The sequence below is a fragment of the Rhinopithecus bieti genome, unplaced genomic scaffold (assembly GCF_001698545.2).
Source record: "Rhinopithecus bieti isolate Rb0 unplaced genomic scaffold, ASM169854v2 scaffold_63021, whole genome shotgun sequence".
Classification (NCBI taxonomy): Eukaryota; Metazoa; Chordata; class Mammalia; order Primates; family Cercopithecidae; genus Rhinopithecus; species Rhinopithecus bieti.
The window spans coordinates 245,726-261,697 of NW_016823848.1; the positions used below are offsets into that span (position 1 = coordinate 245,726).

Consider the following 15,972-nt stretch of genomic DNA (forward strand, 5'->3'; position numbering starts at 1 on the left):
ACAAATAACTAAGAATCAGTTTTAGTTTCAAAATGTTACTGCAAATGTGGGTCCTCCTTTCCATACATTTGGTTTAAGAAGGATTTTTGGGTAACCAAAAATAACCTTTAACAAGTCCAATGAAGAAGCTGTGAAAAACCAAGATAGGAAGAGGCCACTCAGGACTTCATCAAAGTTACAGTTTATCCTACATTTTTCATCGTATTTATTTATTTAGTTTTTTTGAGACGGAGTCTCCCTCTGTCGCCAGACTGGAGTGCAGTGGTGCGATCTTGGCTCACTGCAACCTCTGCCTCCTGGGTTCAAACAATTCTCTTGCCTCAGCCTCCTGAGCAGCTGGGATTACAGGCACGTGCCACCACACCGGGCTAATTTTTGTATTTTTAGTAGAGATGGGGTTTCACCACGTTGGCCAGGCTGGTCTCGATCTCCTGACCTCGTGATCAGCCCGCCTCAGCCTCCCGAAGTGTTGGGATAACAGGCGTGAGCCACCGGGCCCAGCCTTTCACTGTCTTAAAAATACTTTATTTCAATACATTGTGGTAAGAATTGAATCTGGCTGATAGATCTCTGGCAACAAAGGCGGACTCTGGAAGCTCTCTGAGTTATTCTGGAAAGTGGGTTTGTGTGTGGCCCAATGCTGAGTAACACCTAGGAAGTTCACTTCCTCCAGCTCTTACAAAACGGGGTCAACTGCCCCAAGTTTTATAAATGTGAGGTGAATGTCCGACTAGAACCCAGTTATGGTCCTTCGCTGCCCAGGCAATTTTAAAACTTGACCCTAATCTAAAGCACCCACATATAACTTTCTGCCTCTAGAGCTGTCAATGCTTCTGAATCATGAGCTCCAACCCTCAAGTGTATTGATTGCTTTATTTATTTATTGTGTTCATTTTTATTTTATCACTCTATGGACTTGGCTTTGTTTGGCTAGACACAGAGTCCAGTTTATCTTGCCTTCAATAAGGACATCCTGTATCTCCTCTAACTCAAATGAAAAGTCTATTTGTTTATTGGCCATTCTACCCAAATTCCATGCCAGCTTTTTAACAAATTGTATACATTGGGATTCTCAGATCAGCATTTGACATAAGGAACAGATGAGCTTTAAATAATAATTCCACGATAGGCTGCTACTGCCGTAATTTTTGCCTTGTGGTAGTAAGAATAATATCAAATCATTTGCAACTTTTATTGACCTATCCTCAGCTATGGGCCATGAACGAATTGACCGGGCACTGCTCTTCTGCTTCATGGGTCAGAGCTGTGGGAACAACTTTCCTGAGGGCTGATCCAGGCTGAGCTCTGACACCATGTACTTTTCCACTCATAAAACAAAACAAAACAAAACAAAACAAAACAAAACAAAAAAAAAACCCCGATGCCATCTTTGGATAAGCTGGTTGCATAGCCTCCCTTGCTATTAGGGGAAAAAAAAAAAAAGGAGGCTGGGCATAATGGTTCATGCCTATAATACCAGCACTTTGGGGAGGCCAAGGCAGGAAGATTGCTTGAGGCCAGGAGTTTGAGACCAGATTAGGTAACATAGCAAGATTCTGTTTCTACAAAAAACTTGAAAGATTAGCCAGGTGTGGTGGTGTGCATCTCTAGTCCCAGCTACTCGGGAGGCTGAGGCGGAGGATCACTTGAGCCCAGGAGGTCGAGGCTACAGTGAGCTATAACAGGGCTACTGCACTCCAGCCTGGGTGACAGAGCAAGTCCTTCCTCAAAAACAAACAATCCTTCCCCCCCAAAACACCAGAAAACAAAACCGCACTCATACAAAAGAAAAATACGAGTTGATGGGTGCAGCACACCAACATGGCACAAATATACATATGTAACAAACCTGCACGTTATGCACATGTACCCTAGAACTTAAAGTATAATAAAAAATAAAAAATAAATAAATAAAAAAAAACAAAAAACAAAAAACAAACAAAAAAATATTCTTACTCTGATGATATAGTTTAATTTTCTCAGACAGGGAATGGTTTGTATATACAGCAGAAGCTACTAGCCAATTATGGACAGAAAGAAAGGCTACAGATCAAAAACCTTTGATGCTAGTTGTTACCTAGGTAGGTATTCCAAGTTCGTAAGTAAGGAGACAACCACACTGTCTGAAATTCAATTCCCTAAATTTGCTTATACAGAAACTTTTGTGGTTACTGCAAGCTCCTTCTTCACTGTAAAGTGGGAATCCATTTAGTAAGTGGACCTACAGGCTCTGTTCTTCCGTCTTGGTGAGCTGTGTTAAAACAAAACAAAAATGTGTTAAAAGTTGAGAGCCTCGTATCTTACTCAGCCACCAATAAAGAATGGCAGATGCACCCCAGGCACTTGCCAAAGATTACAATTCTGAGCTCACTGCCACTAAATATTTATTAAAATGTTAGTGCAGAGAACAACCCAGAGTTGTTTAAAATGCATGCAGTCCACCTGAGCTCCCAGATACGACGAAATCCATCCGTAGGCTAGGTCTAGTTAGCAGACAACCCAGTGTTTCAGCTGGACTATGTTGCCTTCCCCACACCCACCACAGTTTCAGTAGAATTACATTCACCGTATCTTGTGCCTTAGTGAGACTCCATCATATCTATGGGAAAACAGAACCCCTCTACCGGATGTTGGGTTTGTTATGCAAATTATTTATTATGTCATACATCCTACGGCCCATCCATGGTGGAAATATAAGTAATCATGGTTTACGTGTTTTGCTTTATTGCTGAATTCACTTTGTTGCATACTTGATTTCTAGATTCCTTTTCCCCACTTTCAATTTATTTTCTCTTTCTAGTATTTTACACATCCTGGGAATCTGTCTGAAATCCTTTCTACAAAGTTTCTAGAGTCCTGTGGGACTTGGCATTTAGTAGGCGTATAGTAAATATTTGTTGAATAAAAGTGGAAGATACAGAAATTAAAATGAAAACATTCATTTCACCCTCACTTGGGTTCTCTCAACACTTCAGGATAAAGTTGGTGCTCATGATTCTGCATACACTCATTGATCATGAATTGCTCTTGCGCTGCAAGAGTAGGGCTCCTTTATCTTACTTTGTTATCTGCTCCTTGAGGGCAGAGAGCATAACATCTACTTTTGTGTACTTTGAACAGTGCTCTGCACACAGCAGGTACTCTATATGCAAATTAAATGAATGACCCACAGCCTGGATGTGCGACCCACCTTTTTGGGAGTGAGAAGGTCACTACCCCATTGTCCAGCTGTTATTATCTAAAGCTAACAGCACTTGGTGTTCCCATTTATATTAGCTCATTCACTTTGGGTAATACTGCCCACAGTAGAGATGGTAGGTTCTAGTTTTTTTCTTCTAGGCACACATGGTGGACATCTGTTGCCTCTGCCTCCCCAGCATCTACTTCCCCTTCTGCTATTAATGCCACCACCATTCTTCTTTGGAAATGAATGCTGCCCCACTCTCAGTGCATGTGGCTTAGATGGGTTATGGGTGCATGATCCAGGCCTGGCCAATTACAGCATTCCATCCTCCTGGCCAGAGTGATTGGTTCAAGGATGAAGTCATGACCAAAGCCATGACCCAATAACTCAGTTCCAAATATTGTTTTGAAACTGTTGAACTAAGAAGTTCTTTTTCTTGGCCAGATGTGGTGGCTCATGCCTGTAATCCCAGCACTTTGGGAGGGTTAGGTGGGTGGATCACTTCAGGTCAGGAGTTCGAGACCAGCTTGGCCAACATCGTGAAACCCCCATCTATACTAAAAAAAAAAAAATACAAAAGTTAGCCAGTCATGGTGGTGTGCACCTGTAATCCCAGCTGCCCAGCTGAGGCAGAAGAATCACTCGAACCCAGGAGGCAGAGGTTGTGGTGAGCTGAGATCTTACCACTGCACTCCAGCCTGGGTGACACAGTGAGACTGTTTAAAAAAAAAAAAGCTTTCTTCTTGTTGAGTTTACCAAGGCAATAGGCTATATAACCCTCCAGCTGTCAAAGGTACCTCACTGAAAAACCCAATTAAATGAACAAACATTAAGCATAGAAGAGCCTAGAGATGAATAAAAAATTAGCCTTGATGACAATGGACACTGGATCCAACTGTACCTGAACATCAGTTTTTTTAATCTTTTTTTTTTGAGACGGAGTCTTGCTCTGTCGCCCAGACTGGAGTGCAGTGGCCGGATCTCAGCTCACTGCAAGCTCCACCTCCCGGGTTCATGCCATTCTCCTGCCTCAGCCTCCCGAGTAGCTGGGACTACAGGCGTCCGCCACCTCGCCCGGCTCGTTTTTTTTTGTATTTTTTTTTAGTAGAGACGGAGTTTCACCGGGTTAGCCAGGATGGTCTCGATCTCCTGACCTCGTGATTTGCCTGCCTCGGCCTCCCAAAGTGCTGGGATTACAGGCTTGAGCCACCGCGCCCGGCCTGAACATCAGTTTTAATTGAGTTTTCTGTCAGTGCAATTAAAAGAATTTTTTTTTTTTTTTTTTTGGGAAACGGAGTCTCGCTCTGTTGTCCAGGCTGGAGTGTAGTGATGCAATCTTGGCTCACTGCAACCTCCGCCTCCCGGGTTCAAGTGATTCTCCTGCCTCAGCCTCCTGAGGAGCTGGAATTACAGGTACCCACCACCATGCCTGGCTAATTTTTGTTTTGGTATTTTTAGTAGAGACAGGGTTTCACTATGTTAGACAGGCTGGTCTTGAACTCCTGATCTCTGGCGATCCACCCACCTCAGCCTCCCAAAGTGCTGGGATTACAAGCATGAGCCACCGCGCCCAGCTGCAATTAAAAGAATTTTAACTAACAGGGTTCTATTTTCATTATGTGGTTTCCTCACAGACCAGCTGAAGTCTCAAAGGCCATAATCATAGGCCCTGTGCTTACAGAACAACACTGTGGCTGAGAACCAAAATATTTGTGTAAACTTATCCTGCATTTACCATGGTTCAATTAAAAATAATTTTAAATTCTTGGCCAGGCACAGTGGCTCATGCCTGTAATCCCAGCGCTTTGGAAGGCTGGGGTGGGAGAATTGCTTCAGGCCAGGAGCTTAAGACCAGCCTGCACAACAAAGTGAGACCCCGTCTCTACTAAAAATAAATAAATAAAAAATTTAAACCCTCCTACAACATGGGAAAGGTGAAAACTAGGCTGTGTGAGAAAAGTTCTAGACACAGGTGTCTAAGTGTGGTGAGCAGGGTGTTAAAAGCTGTTCAATGTGGCACAGGGGCTTGTGCTGTAGGTGGTATGGAAATATTTTGATGGAATTCTGCTTTGATATGATGCCATTCACTTTTTTGAAGGCAAAATGGGGTGAGGAGAGGAGGCTGCTGGGGATAGGGAAGCTAACCATAGGGAATTATGGAGGGGTATCTAAGAATAGTGTTACTTCCTTTAGTCTAGGTAATGTTTTCACTTCTGTCTCCCACCAATAACCTATTATGATTTGTCCAACACAAGGAACATCCTACATTCTAATGCAAGCCCAGAAAAAAAGACAGAAATAACCCTGGGTCATTGTGGGAGTTCTTTTTTGAAGGAGGCTGAGGTTGGGAAAAGTAATCCTTCCCTAGGAATAGATCATAAAGGGGACCTGCTAAGTCCAGATGGGTACCCAGGACTTCTTCAGGCTGTCTAAGACCAGCGCTTCTCTCTTCTTTAGGTCAGTTCTTTCTCAGTTCTCCACTCACCACGTTTTGTCCAAAGAGCTCTGCTAGTTCTTGCGACAAGGTTTATGTTGAATGGGTTCCAGTGGTGAGGTCACCCTCATGGAAGGTTTCCATATATGACATGCCTCTGCTGCTACGCCCAAGAGCTTTCCCAAGCCCGTTTCACTGATGCTGTCCAAGAATAAGGTCTGGCTGGATTCCCATATTGAAGGGGCAATGAAGTTTTGGTTTCTGAAAATAGAAGGCATTGTCCTTTTTGTCCAGTTATAAAAGCAATACATGTTCTTTGTAGTACATTTGAAAAAATTCAAAAAAGGGTATGGGGGAAAAATGAACAGTCATCCCATAATTCTGTCACCTATGATAACTAATATTAATATTTTAATGTACTTCTTATTTATAGTTTTTCTGAATACATGTATTTATGTATATTTTAGGAAGGTAGCATTGCAGTGTGGTTGAGCGTGGGTTTGGAAGTCTGACATTATTCATTTGGAGTTCTGTGACCTTGGGCAACTTAAATTCTTTAAGTCTTACTTCCTTCAACAATAAAGTTAGTTGATTCTTAATTTAGTCCTCGGTCAGTATCAAATTATTTTAACTTACAGGTTTATAATAAGCATTATCTGGTAATAAAATTTTCCCCAACATTCTCTCTTTCAATTTTTAAATGGTTATTTCACATATCCTAGATTAATTTTAGAATAATCTTTCAAGTTAAAAAATTATATTTTTTGGTAGACTTGCATTTAAATTTTTGGATTCAAGAACAAGTGGCATCTTTAAAACATTCAGTCTTTCTCTCACAGAATACTGATAGTGTTTCTGTCTTTCCATTTATTTTCTGCATGTTCCTCTGAAAAGCTTAGAGGTTTTCTTCATACAAGGCTTGCACATTTCCTGTTAACTTTGTTCCAAAGTATTTTATATTTTTAGTTGCTAGGTGCTGAATTAGATTGTTTTTTTCCCCAATCACAAATGGCTATTACCTGTACTGGAAAGCTATTTTCAAAGCTTTAAAATGCATCTTTTAGTGAACAACCTTGTGCCTTTCTCTTATTAGGTCTGACTGTTTTTTCAGAGTTTATTATCTTCAGATTTCTAGGTAGATAATTAGTTTGCAGCCCAAACCTGTCCGCTTTCCAGTAGTATACTCTTTATCCTGCTTCATTGCATGGGTTAGATTATCCTTTCAGGACACTGTTCAATAATAGTAGTTAGAATGGATCTATCTTGTCCCTGACATCAGTGTTTGCTTAAGTATGATGCTGCGTGTTATATCAGAAGATTTATTTTATCATGTTAACGAAGCTTCTTTCTTTCCTCTTTTTCTTTCTCCTTCCTCCCTCTCCTTCCTTCCTTCCTTCCTCCCTCCCTCCCTTTCTCTCTCTTTCTCTCTTTCTTGTCAGGGCCTCTCTCACCCTCGTCCAGGCTGGAGTGCTGGAGTGCAGTGGCGTGATCACAGCTCACTATAGCCTTGACCTCCCTGAGCTCAGGTGATCCTCCCACCTCAGCTTCCTGGGTAGCTAGGACCACAGGCATGCACCAATGCCTGGCTAATTTTTTATAGAGACAGGGTTCCACTACGTTGCCCAGACTGGTCTTGAATCCCTGGGCTTAAGTGATCCGCCCACCTCAGCCTCCCAAAGTGCTGGGATCACAGGTGTATGCCACTGCGTCTGGCCCTTTCTTTCCTTATTAGGGGAGTTAAAAAAAAAAAAAAAGTTGATTTTCATCTTAATTTTTTTTTTTTTTTTTTTTGAGACGGAGTTTGCACTGCTGGGCCCAGGCTTGGAGTGCTGTGGCCGGATTGCAGGCTCACTGCAAGCTCCACCTCCCGGGTTCACGCCAATTCTCTGCCGTCAGCCCTCGCCGAGTTAAAGCCTGACTACAGGCGACCGCCGCACCTCGCCCGGCCTAATTTTTTTGGTACTTTTTAGTTAGAGACGGGGTTTTCCACCCGGTGTTAGCCAGGATGGTCTCCATCTCCTGACCTTCGTGATCCGCCGTCTCCGGCCCAAGTGCTGGGATTTAAACAGGCCTTGGAGGCCACCCGCGCCGCCTTAATTTTCTTTAATGAGAGACTCTTGTTTTCTGTTTGTGTCCCTCTGACCTACTCCCTGTGATATATTCAGTAGATTTCTTTTTAACGAGCCCAACCATTACAATTCCCCAGGGAACAACAAAAAATCACCAAATGCCTCAGGGCTCTGAGAGTCAGGTTAGACCTGGGCTTGGCCATCCCGACTCCATCACTTTCTAGCCGGGGGAACCATGGGCAAGTTCTACCATGAGAATGCCATAATACATGCTGGCCAAGTTAGGATACTTTTATTTCCCTTTACTAGATTGATGAATTTTTTAGTGCTCTATTTAGATGTTTGCTCTTGTATTATTGAGAATTGGTGTGAAGTGTGTGTTGTGTACACAATTTTATGAGATTGTGGCCTCACAAAAATGAATTAGGTTGGTTTTCTTATTTTCCCTATGCTTCTACAAAACAGTTAAAACAGCATGAAGGCCATTGCACACTCATGGTTTCATAGCAGCACTGCACAACAGCCAACAGGTGAAGCAACTCGTGTCCCCACTGACAGATGATTTTAATAAACAAAAATGTGGTAATCCCACATAAAATAGAACATTACTCAAGCCCTAAAAAAGAAGAAAAATCCTGTCACATTACAATACAGGGATGGAACTGGAAGACATTACACTAAGTGGGAAATAAGCCAGTTCCAGAAACAAAGACAAATATTGAGTATGAATTTTCCCATTTATAACAAAGTATCTAAAGAGCTCAATTCCCATAATAGACAGAAAGTAGAATGGTGGTTGGCCAGGAGCTGGGTAGGGGGAAGAAGGGGAGCTGCCCTATTCCAATGGGGATACCAGTTTTAAGTTTGCAAGGTGAAAAAGTTCGAGACCTGTTTCATAATGAGTATGAATATACTTTGACATTACTGACTATACCACTTAAAACTGCCTTACGTTTGTAAATTTTGTTATGATTTTTTTATCCAGAATTAAAAATGGCATGAGAAATTATATCTGTTCCTTTGAAAATTTGAAAAGAACGTCATAAAAGCATATGGAGAATATTACTTGCAGACTTTTCCCCATTTCTCTATTGGATTTATTGTCTTCTGAAGTCTTTCCTACTTAAGATAATTTTGGTTTCCATTCCACGTGTTTAAACAATATTTTTAAACCAGAAAATCATCTTATTTCATTGAGTAGCAAATTCCAACAACTTAGTTATAACATAGGACTTTTTTCCTTTAACACCAATGCATTTGTCATATCCCCTTTGCAATTTCTAATTTTAATCATTTTCCTTTTTCCCCTTTGGCTTTACTTTACTGCTTTTTCAAGAAAGACATTATGAGGTCAGGCCATGGTGGCTTCATACCTGTAATCCAGCACTTTTGGGAGGCCAGGCAAGGCGGTTCACAAGGTCAAAGAGAGCCGAGAACCAATCCTGGCCAATAACGGTGGAAACCCCTGCCTCCGGAACCAGCCTGAACAAACATGGGAAACCCCGTCTCTACTAAAAATACAATTAGCCTGGGCACAGTGGCGCATGCCTTGGTAGCCCCAGCTTTACTCAAGGAGGCTTAGGGTAGAAGGAATCAGTTTTGAACCCAGGAGGGGGAGTTTTGCAGGGAGCCTGGGAGATTGTGCACTGCCACTCCAGCCTGGTGACAGAGCGAGACTCCATCTCATAAAAAAAAAAAAAAAAAAAAAAAGACATTATTATCTAACTATTCTCCTATTTTAAATTACATTTTAAATTTCTGCTTTTTTTTTTTTTTTTTTTTTTTTTTTTGATACGGAGTTTTTGGCTTCTTGTTGCTCGGGCTGGAGTGCCCAATGGTGCCCAATCTCGGCTCACACCGCAACCTCGGCCTCCTGGGTTCAAAAATGATTCTCCCTGCCTCAGCTCCTGAGTAGCTTGAGATAAGGCATGGGCCACCACGGACCCGGCTAATTTTGTATTTTTTTAGTAGAGACGGGGGTTTTCCTCCAGGTTTGTGAGGCTGGTCTCGAACTCCTTGACCCTCAGGTGATCCCACCCTGCTTGGCCTCTCAAAGTGCTGGGATTTAACATGGTGGTGAGCCACCCACACCTGGGCCAATTTCTGCTTTAATACTTATTTCTTTCCCCCTGGTTTCCTGGTATATTTTATTATTCTTTTCCTAATTTGAGTCCAATGCTTAATTCATATCTTTTGATTCTTTCTTCTTAAATAATGAAAGCATTTAGAATTCTAAATTTCCTTCTCTGTATAATATGTAGAAATTACAGAAATTTTAATTTGTGATATTATATTATCATTCATCTCTAAATAAAAGATGAATGATTATATATGTAGTTTTTCTCATTTGCCTTCCTTCTAGAGGTAACCTTCTATGATTGTTATTTATTTTTTTAGATGGAGTTTCGCTCTTGTTGCCCAGGCTGGAGTGCAATGGCACGATCTCGGCTCACCACAACCTCTGCTTCCCAGGTTCAAGCAATTCTCATGCCTTAGTCTCCCAAGTAGCTGGGATTACAGAAATGCGCCACCACGTCCAGCTAATTTTGTATTTTTAGTAGAGACAGGGTTTCTCCATGTTGATCAGGTTGGTCTCAAACTCCCTACCTCAGGTGATCCGCCCGCCTCGGCCTCCCAAAGTGCTGGGATTACAGGCATGAGCCGCTGCACCTGGCTGATTGTTAACTTTTAATTTGCACAGTCTTTAAACATCAGTATTTAAAATGTGTTCACATTTGTTGCACTTCTCCCAAAAAAGCAAAGCCTTACCGATTATTAATTGGATGATTTTGGACAAGTCTGTGCATTTATTCATATCTTATTCCATGTCAGGGGACTGAGAGTACAAAGGTGAAAAAGACAAAGTTGCTGTTCTCAAGGAGTATACTTTAGATACACAAGCTAGTAATAAACAAACAGGATGATTTTAGCTCATGACAGGGCTACACTGACAGTAACAGTGACGTGATAGAGTGATGGGGACGAGGTGCTTAAAATGGGGTTGTCAGGAAAGGCCTCCACTAACCACCAGATCTCATGCGCTCATCTTGAGATTTAACCCAGCAAACCTCTTCTGAGCCAGCTGGCACCACTGATCTCCCTCTCCTCCTTCAAACTGTTGCCTTCCTTAATTTCTGTGACAAGATACTGGTGTCGCTATCTCCTTGTCTCCTTCTACTTCCCAGCTCCCTTTTACAGCCTTCTACACAGGCACATCTTCTTTTGACCACCCATTAAATTAGCTGTTGGCCTGCTGGCAGCTGGAAAGAAAGTTCAAGTGCAGCACAGGCCCAGCATATGATGCTGAATCAAGTCCAGACAGCTTCCTACAAGGTGACATAAGAGTTTCTCCAGGCTAGGACACAGGTCCACCTGACCTCCTAACACATTATTCAACACCAAGGAACAACTAAGCAATAAGGTTAAGTGCCTATACTGACTGCAAGGCATGTTACACAGTGCATAAAGCAAACATGATTCTTATCCTAATGAAATTTACACGATAGTTCAGAAACATGACTTACATAAAAGACAATATGAAAACACAAAAAAACAACAAAAATACACACAACAAGTTGTGGGAAACAGACTATAGTTGCCACTGGAGTTCAAGGAAGGAAGCCCTCAGACTGACCCTACCAGTGAGGGAAGGCACTAAAGGAACTGGAAGGACACAGAGCCCATGGTTATGTAGTGTCACAGTGCTGGATTCTGGATCTAACAGGCTGATTGAGTGATGCTGGACACACCCTGTAAGTTAAGGCCCAGCTTCTAACTTCAAACAGGTTAAGGTGAACTAAAAATTGAACCCTGGATTAACGAGTGAAGACTTCAGTGAAGAGGGCCAATGTTCTGCCCTTCCTTCATCTCAAGAAGTAGTTGGAACAACAAAAGTGGGAGGTTCAAACAAGAGGGGGCTGGAGCCAAGGGAAAATAGAGATGATATAATTTCTTTAGGTCCTGGGTCTGCTCTGGGTCTTAGGGAGAAGGATAGAAATTTGGAATGGTTCTTGAGGTCCTCTGTTTTCCTGCTCAGAACATCAAGGTAGACCAGATAGCTTTGGAGCCAAAGCCCAGCTAGTGCTAAAGAATGTGGATCTGCCCAAAGATTCCTCTAGCTGTACGCTGAATGGGGCAGAGGTCTAGAAGATAGAAGCAACCGCATCCCAACTGTAACATCTCAAGAACGACAAGTAACAAATCCCTTACATCTTTATAGCATATTTCAACTAACATAGGCCTTATATGCATATAGATGTCATTCTGTCATCATTTGAGGTAGGCATATTAGACTGATCCCATTTTACAGATTTTAAGGAAATTTGGGAAGTGATTTGCTGGTGAATGTATAGCTGGGCCTAGAAGCAAAGTCTTAAATGTTCAACCTGGCATTTCCTCTGGAGAGGATAATATTCCAATAGTCCCGATCTAAACAGGACTTCCAGTGCCCCAAGCAAAGCTCCTCAGAAAAAGACATGATCCTTGACTCAGAAGGTCTACTCTGGGCTCATGCTTGAAAGATCCTTGGACAAACTGGTCTCCAAACTCAGGTGGGGTTAAAACACTGAGATATGAGGGGTGGGAGGCACAATACCAATAGCTGACTGTATTTTCTTTNGGCCTCCCAAAGTGCTGGGATTACAGGCTTGAGCCACCGCGCCCGGCCCGCTGACTGTATTTTCTACAGAAGAACATCTACTCTGTGCCCAAAACTGTGTTCTCAAAATCCACTGGAAACATATCAAAATTGCAGGATTCACCAGACTTTCACTCATTAAAGCTTTGCTCCTAATAGCCTCCATTCTTCTCAACCCCAATATGAAAAATTTCTCTTTCAACTGGGGTAACTAAAACCCCAAAGAAGCCATCAACAGTCAAAGGGGATAGGCACTTACAATTTCAAATTCTGTGGTACCAAAATGAAAGCTGAAATCCTTGCCTCTCAAGTAAGAAAATCTACCATGACACTGGCCCAAGGGAATCTTTCTCTTATGCTGCCTTCTACAGTATCTGGTACCCAAGACAATACTACAAAAGCTTAAGGGTTTCTTCTTCTTCCCCTTTGGTCCCATTTAACAAGGAGTATGTGAAAGTGATCATCTGAAAAAAAACTCAGCTCTGCTCTGATCCCCAGCAAAGCAGCTCCTCTGATTCTCTCTGCACCTGGCCTATGGCACTTCGGTGGGTTTGTGCCTCCCAGGGCAACTGGGACATTGTTTGGCAACCTGACATTGCTTTTGTCTCCCCTCTCAGTCCAGAACACTAGGTATGGTACTTGTGCAGCTTGCAAGAGTGGGAAAGTCTCCTGGTCTTTGAGCCTCAGGAACCCAGGAGTCAGTCCCTTTAGCCAAATAGTCATTACCCTTTCAATGTAATGTCTTTCCTCAGGTTTCATGGTCTTAGTCCCTTTTATCCATAGTATTCCTTTCCTCTTTTCCTGACTGCTCTGGCTCCTCCTCTTTCCCTCTGGCCTACCCAGTCTCAGGGCTTCCTTGTGGGCTGCCCTGACTCCACATCTCCTCCACAGAGGTAGGATGAAGGCAGAGACACTTAGACTGTCCTATGCAGAGTGCCTCTGCAGTGGCTAGGCTGCAGCAGATATGAAGAGGGATCTACAGACTGATTTCCTGCACCCATCTAGTCACTAAGGTATCTTGTGCATAGAGGAAGAGAAAAGACAGCAGTTTGGCGATCAGTCTGTGATTAATGTGGTTGCAATCAGTATGTTGTTCACCTGGCTGAATGTCTTTGGTGGGCAGAGACTGGTAAGAGAGCTCACAATTCTTAGGTATCAAGGACCAATGCAGTGGTTTTCAACCCTGGTTGTACTTCAGAATTCTAGCAGCTTGAACAACAAACGCAGAAAAAACATGTGGGGCTCCACCCCAGAGATTCAGCTATAATTGGTGGGGGTAGAACACAAGCATCAGTATTTTTTAAATTGCTTTCTAGGTATTTGAGTGTATAGCCAGGGGAAAGAACTTTTTTCTTTTTTTTTGAGATGGAGTCTCGCTCTGTTGCCCAGGCTGGAGTGCAGTGGTGCAATGCCAGCTCTGCCTCCTGGGTTCACACCATTCTCCTGCTTCAGCCTCCCGAGTAGCTGGGACTACAGGCATGTACCACCACACCTAGCTAATTTTTTGTATTTTTAGTAGAGATGGGGTTTCACCGTGTTAGCCAGGATGGTCTCGATCTCCTGACCTTGTGATCCACCCGCCTCAGCCTCCCAAATGTTGGGATTACAGGCGTGAGCCACTAGCCAGGGGTAAGAACTTTAAATGGGAAGTTCTGACTAAAAGCTAAATTTAGATTTTCGGCAATGGGAAGCTATCGCAGGTTTTTGAGCAAGAGAGAAAACATGAACATGGCTGTAGTGTGAGAAGCTTCTCCTGATCAAAGTGTGCAGAACAGACTGGAATGAAGAAATGCTAAAAACAAAGAGACTTGGTAAAAGCCAATGGCTACAGTCGAAATAAAAGGTAAGAAAGCCCTAAGCTAAGTGGTAGACAAAGAATGGGAAGAAGGGGATGGACTTCCCAAAAGCACAGGACTGGGCAATTTCAGGACTGTTTAGAGCAAGGTGGAATAGCCAGGCTGCTCTGGGCCATAAGAGGAAATGGCTTTCCCAAGTCCAACTGGCCTCCAGACCCACCCATACCAAAAGAGCAGAGAAAGAATTTCCACTATATGGGGAGTTAAGAACCCAAGAGAAGAAAAAGAATATAGAGAACTGGGCTCTTTCAGGGGACAAGTTCAAGGACCTCCAACCGAAGCAATAAAGACTGAGACAAAATTTAAAAATGAAGCAAAACTTTATGCATTCACAGATTCTCCCTCCCCTCACCTAGAATTCTGATATAGAAGAAATCACTCTTCTCCTAGCCAAAGTATTTACTCTCTTGCCCTCACTCGAGGTGTCACAAATGATACCATTAATTCTAGGCCACCTAGAACACGAGGCTCAGCTCACAGAAAAAGGCAGTATCAACTGCCGCTTCAAGCGTCTTCCTAGGTATTGCCTTAGTCAGAAAAGAACAGCCAACACAGTGAAATTGGTAGGGTGGGGTGGCTGGGAAATGTAATCATTTACTGGAGTGTAACCTGGTACTCCAAACAAAGGCTTCATTATCCTCAGCCAAAAGCATGGAGGGCATAAGGAGGAAGTGAATGGTTGACCCATTTGAGACAGCACCAAAAGAAGAGATGACTTCACACCTCTGGAAGATGGCAACAGGCAGATAAAAAACATGGAATAATTAAAAGTGAACTGGGACACACCTTCAGTGTCAGTATATCTCAAATTCCATTTTCCCTTACCTTTCCAAAACAACCACACCTTTTAACCTGTTTATACAATGCTTGATCAAATGGATCACTCTGGAGCACAAAAACATAAGTTAATTGTTACTTTATTGTAGAGGAAAAATATCCTGAAAACACTTGTTAAATAACAATAATTCCTGACAAAATCACTCTTCAGGATGTGTTAGCCTCACCATCTGGTGAAATGGAGTGAGCTGTCCCTCACCCCAGTAATAAGCTCCATTAATATTGCCATAAACCACAGGAAAATCCAAAAGATTTTCTAAATGGCTTCCAAATTTCTGCATAGATGCCCTTATTGAGCCCAGAGGTAAATATGAACAAATTGACAGAGAAATTAGAAGGACAGCTGAGAGGAAAGAAATGTTAACAATTGGTGAATCCAGAAGGAAGGGTATATGGGGGTTCATTATACCATTCTTTCCACTTAATTTCTGAGTTACAGTTGCTTTTGGGTGATCATGTTCTCTTTCTGACTTGTGTAAAAAATATGTTCAGTTATTTCTTTTCAAACCTGAAACAAAATCAACTCTTTCTCAGGTGATGCCCCACTTTCTATTCTGTCTACAAAAACTTCCAAAGCTTTCTAGAAACCTTAAATTAAGGGGCTACAGTACACTGATATGGTTTTGTTGTTCTTGGAAGGTGTTGGACTCAAACGCTCATCGAAGGTCTGTGATGGTCACTGCTTTGTCCACAACGGTCACGTGGCTGCAGCTCTGCAATAGGAAAAAAGAAAGAAAGGTGGAGTCCTAGAAAATTCTGAAAAGTCTTTTTTTTCCCCTTCATACAGGGTCTTGCTCTGTTGCCCAGACTGGAGTGCAGTGGCACAATCTCGGCTCACTGCAACCTCTGCCTCCCGAGTTCAAGAGATTCTCCTGCCTCAGTTTTCTCAGTAGCTGGGATTACAGGCACAGTCACCATGCCCAGCTAATTTTGTGTTTTTTTTTTTTTTTTTTTTT

At 42.5% G+C, this 15,972-nt stretch overlaps 1 protein-coding gene across 9 annotated transcripts in view; it reads right to left on the reverse strand.

Annotated features, from left to right (window-relative positions):
• Window positions 1–1,949: 1,949 nt before the first annotated feature.
• STAMBP (STAM binding protein) overlaps window positions 1,950–15,972 on the reverse strand; it is a 49,365-nt gene continuing 35,342 nt past the window's right edge. For 7 of the 9 annotated variants that reach the window (XM_017861855.1, XM_017861858.1, XM_017861857.1 and 4 more), the window contains one exon: window positions 15,081–15,729. In XM_017861855.1, coding sequence (XP_017717344.1) covers window positions 15,673–15,729 — 57 coding nt within the window. In that variant the 3' untranslated portion in view covers window positions 15,081–15,672. Of the gene's footprint in view, window positions 2,252–5,669; window positions 5,880–15,080; window positions 15,730–15,972 lie in introns of those variants that run through there. The other 2 variants (XR_001883302.1, XR_001883301.1) reach the window with 1 other exon arrangement.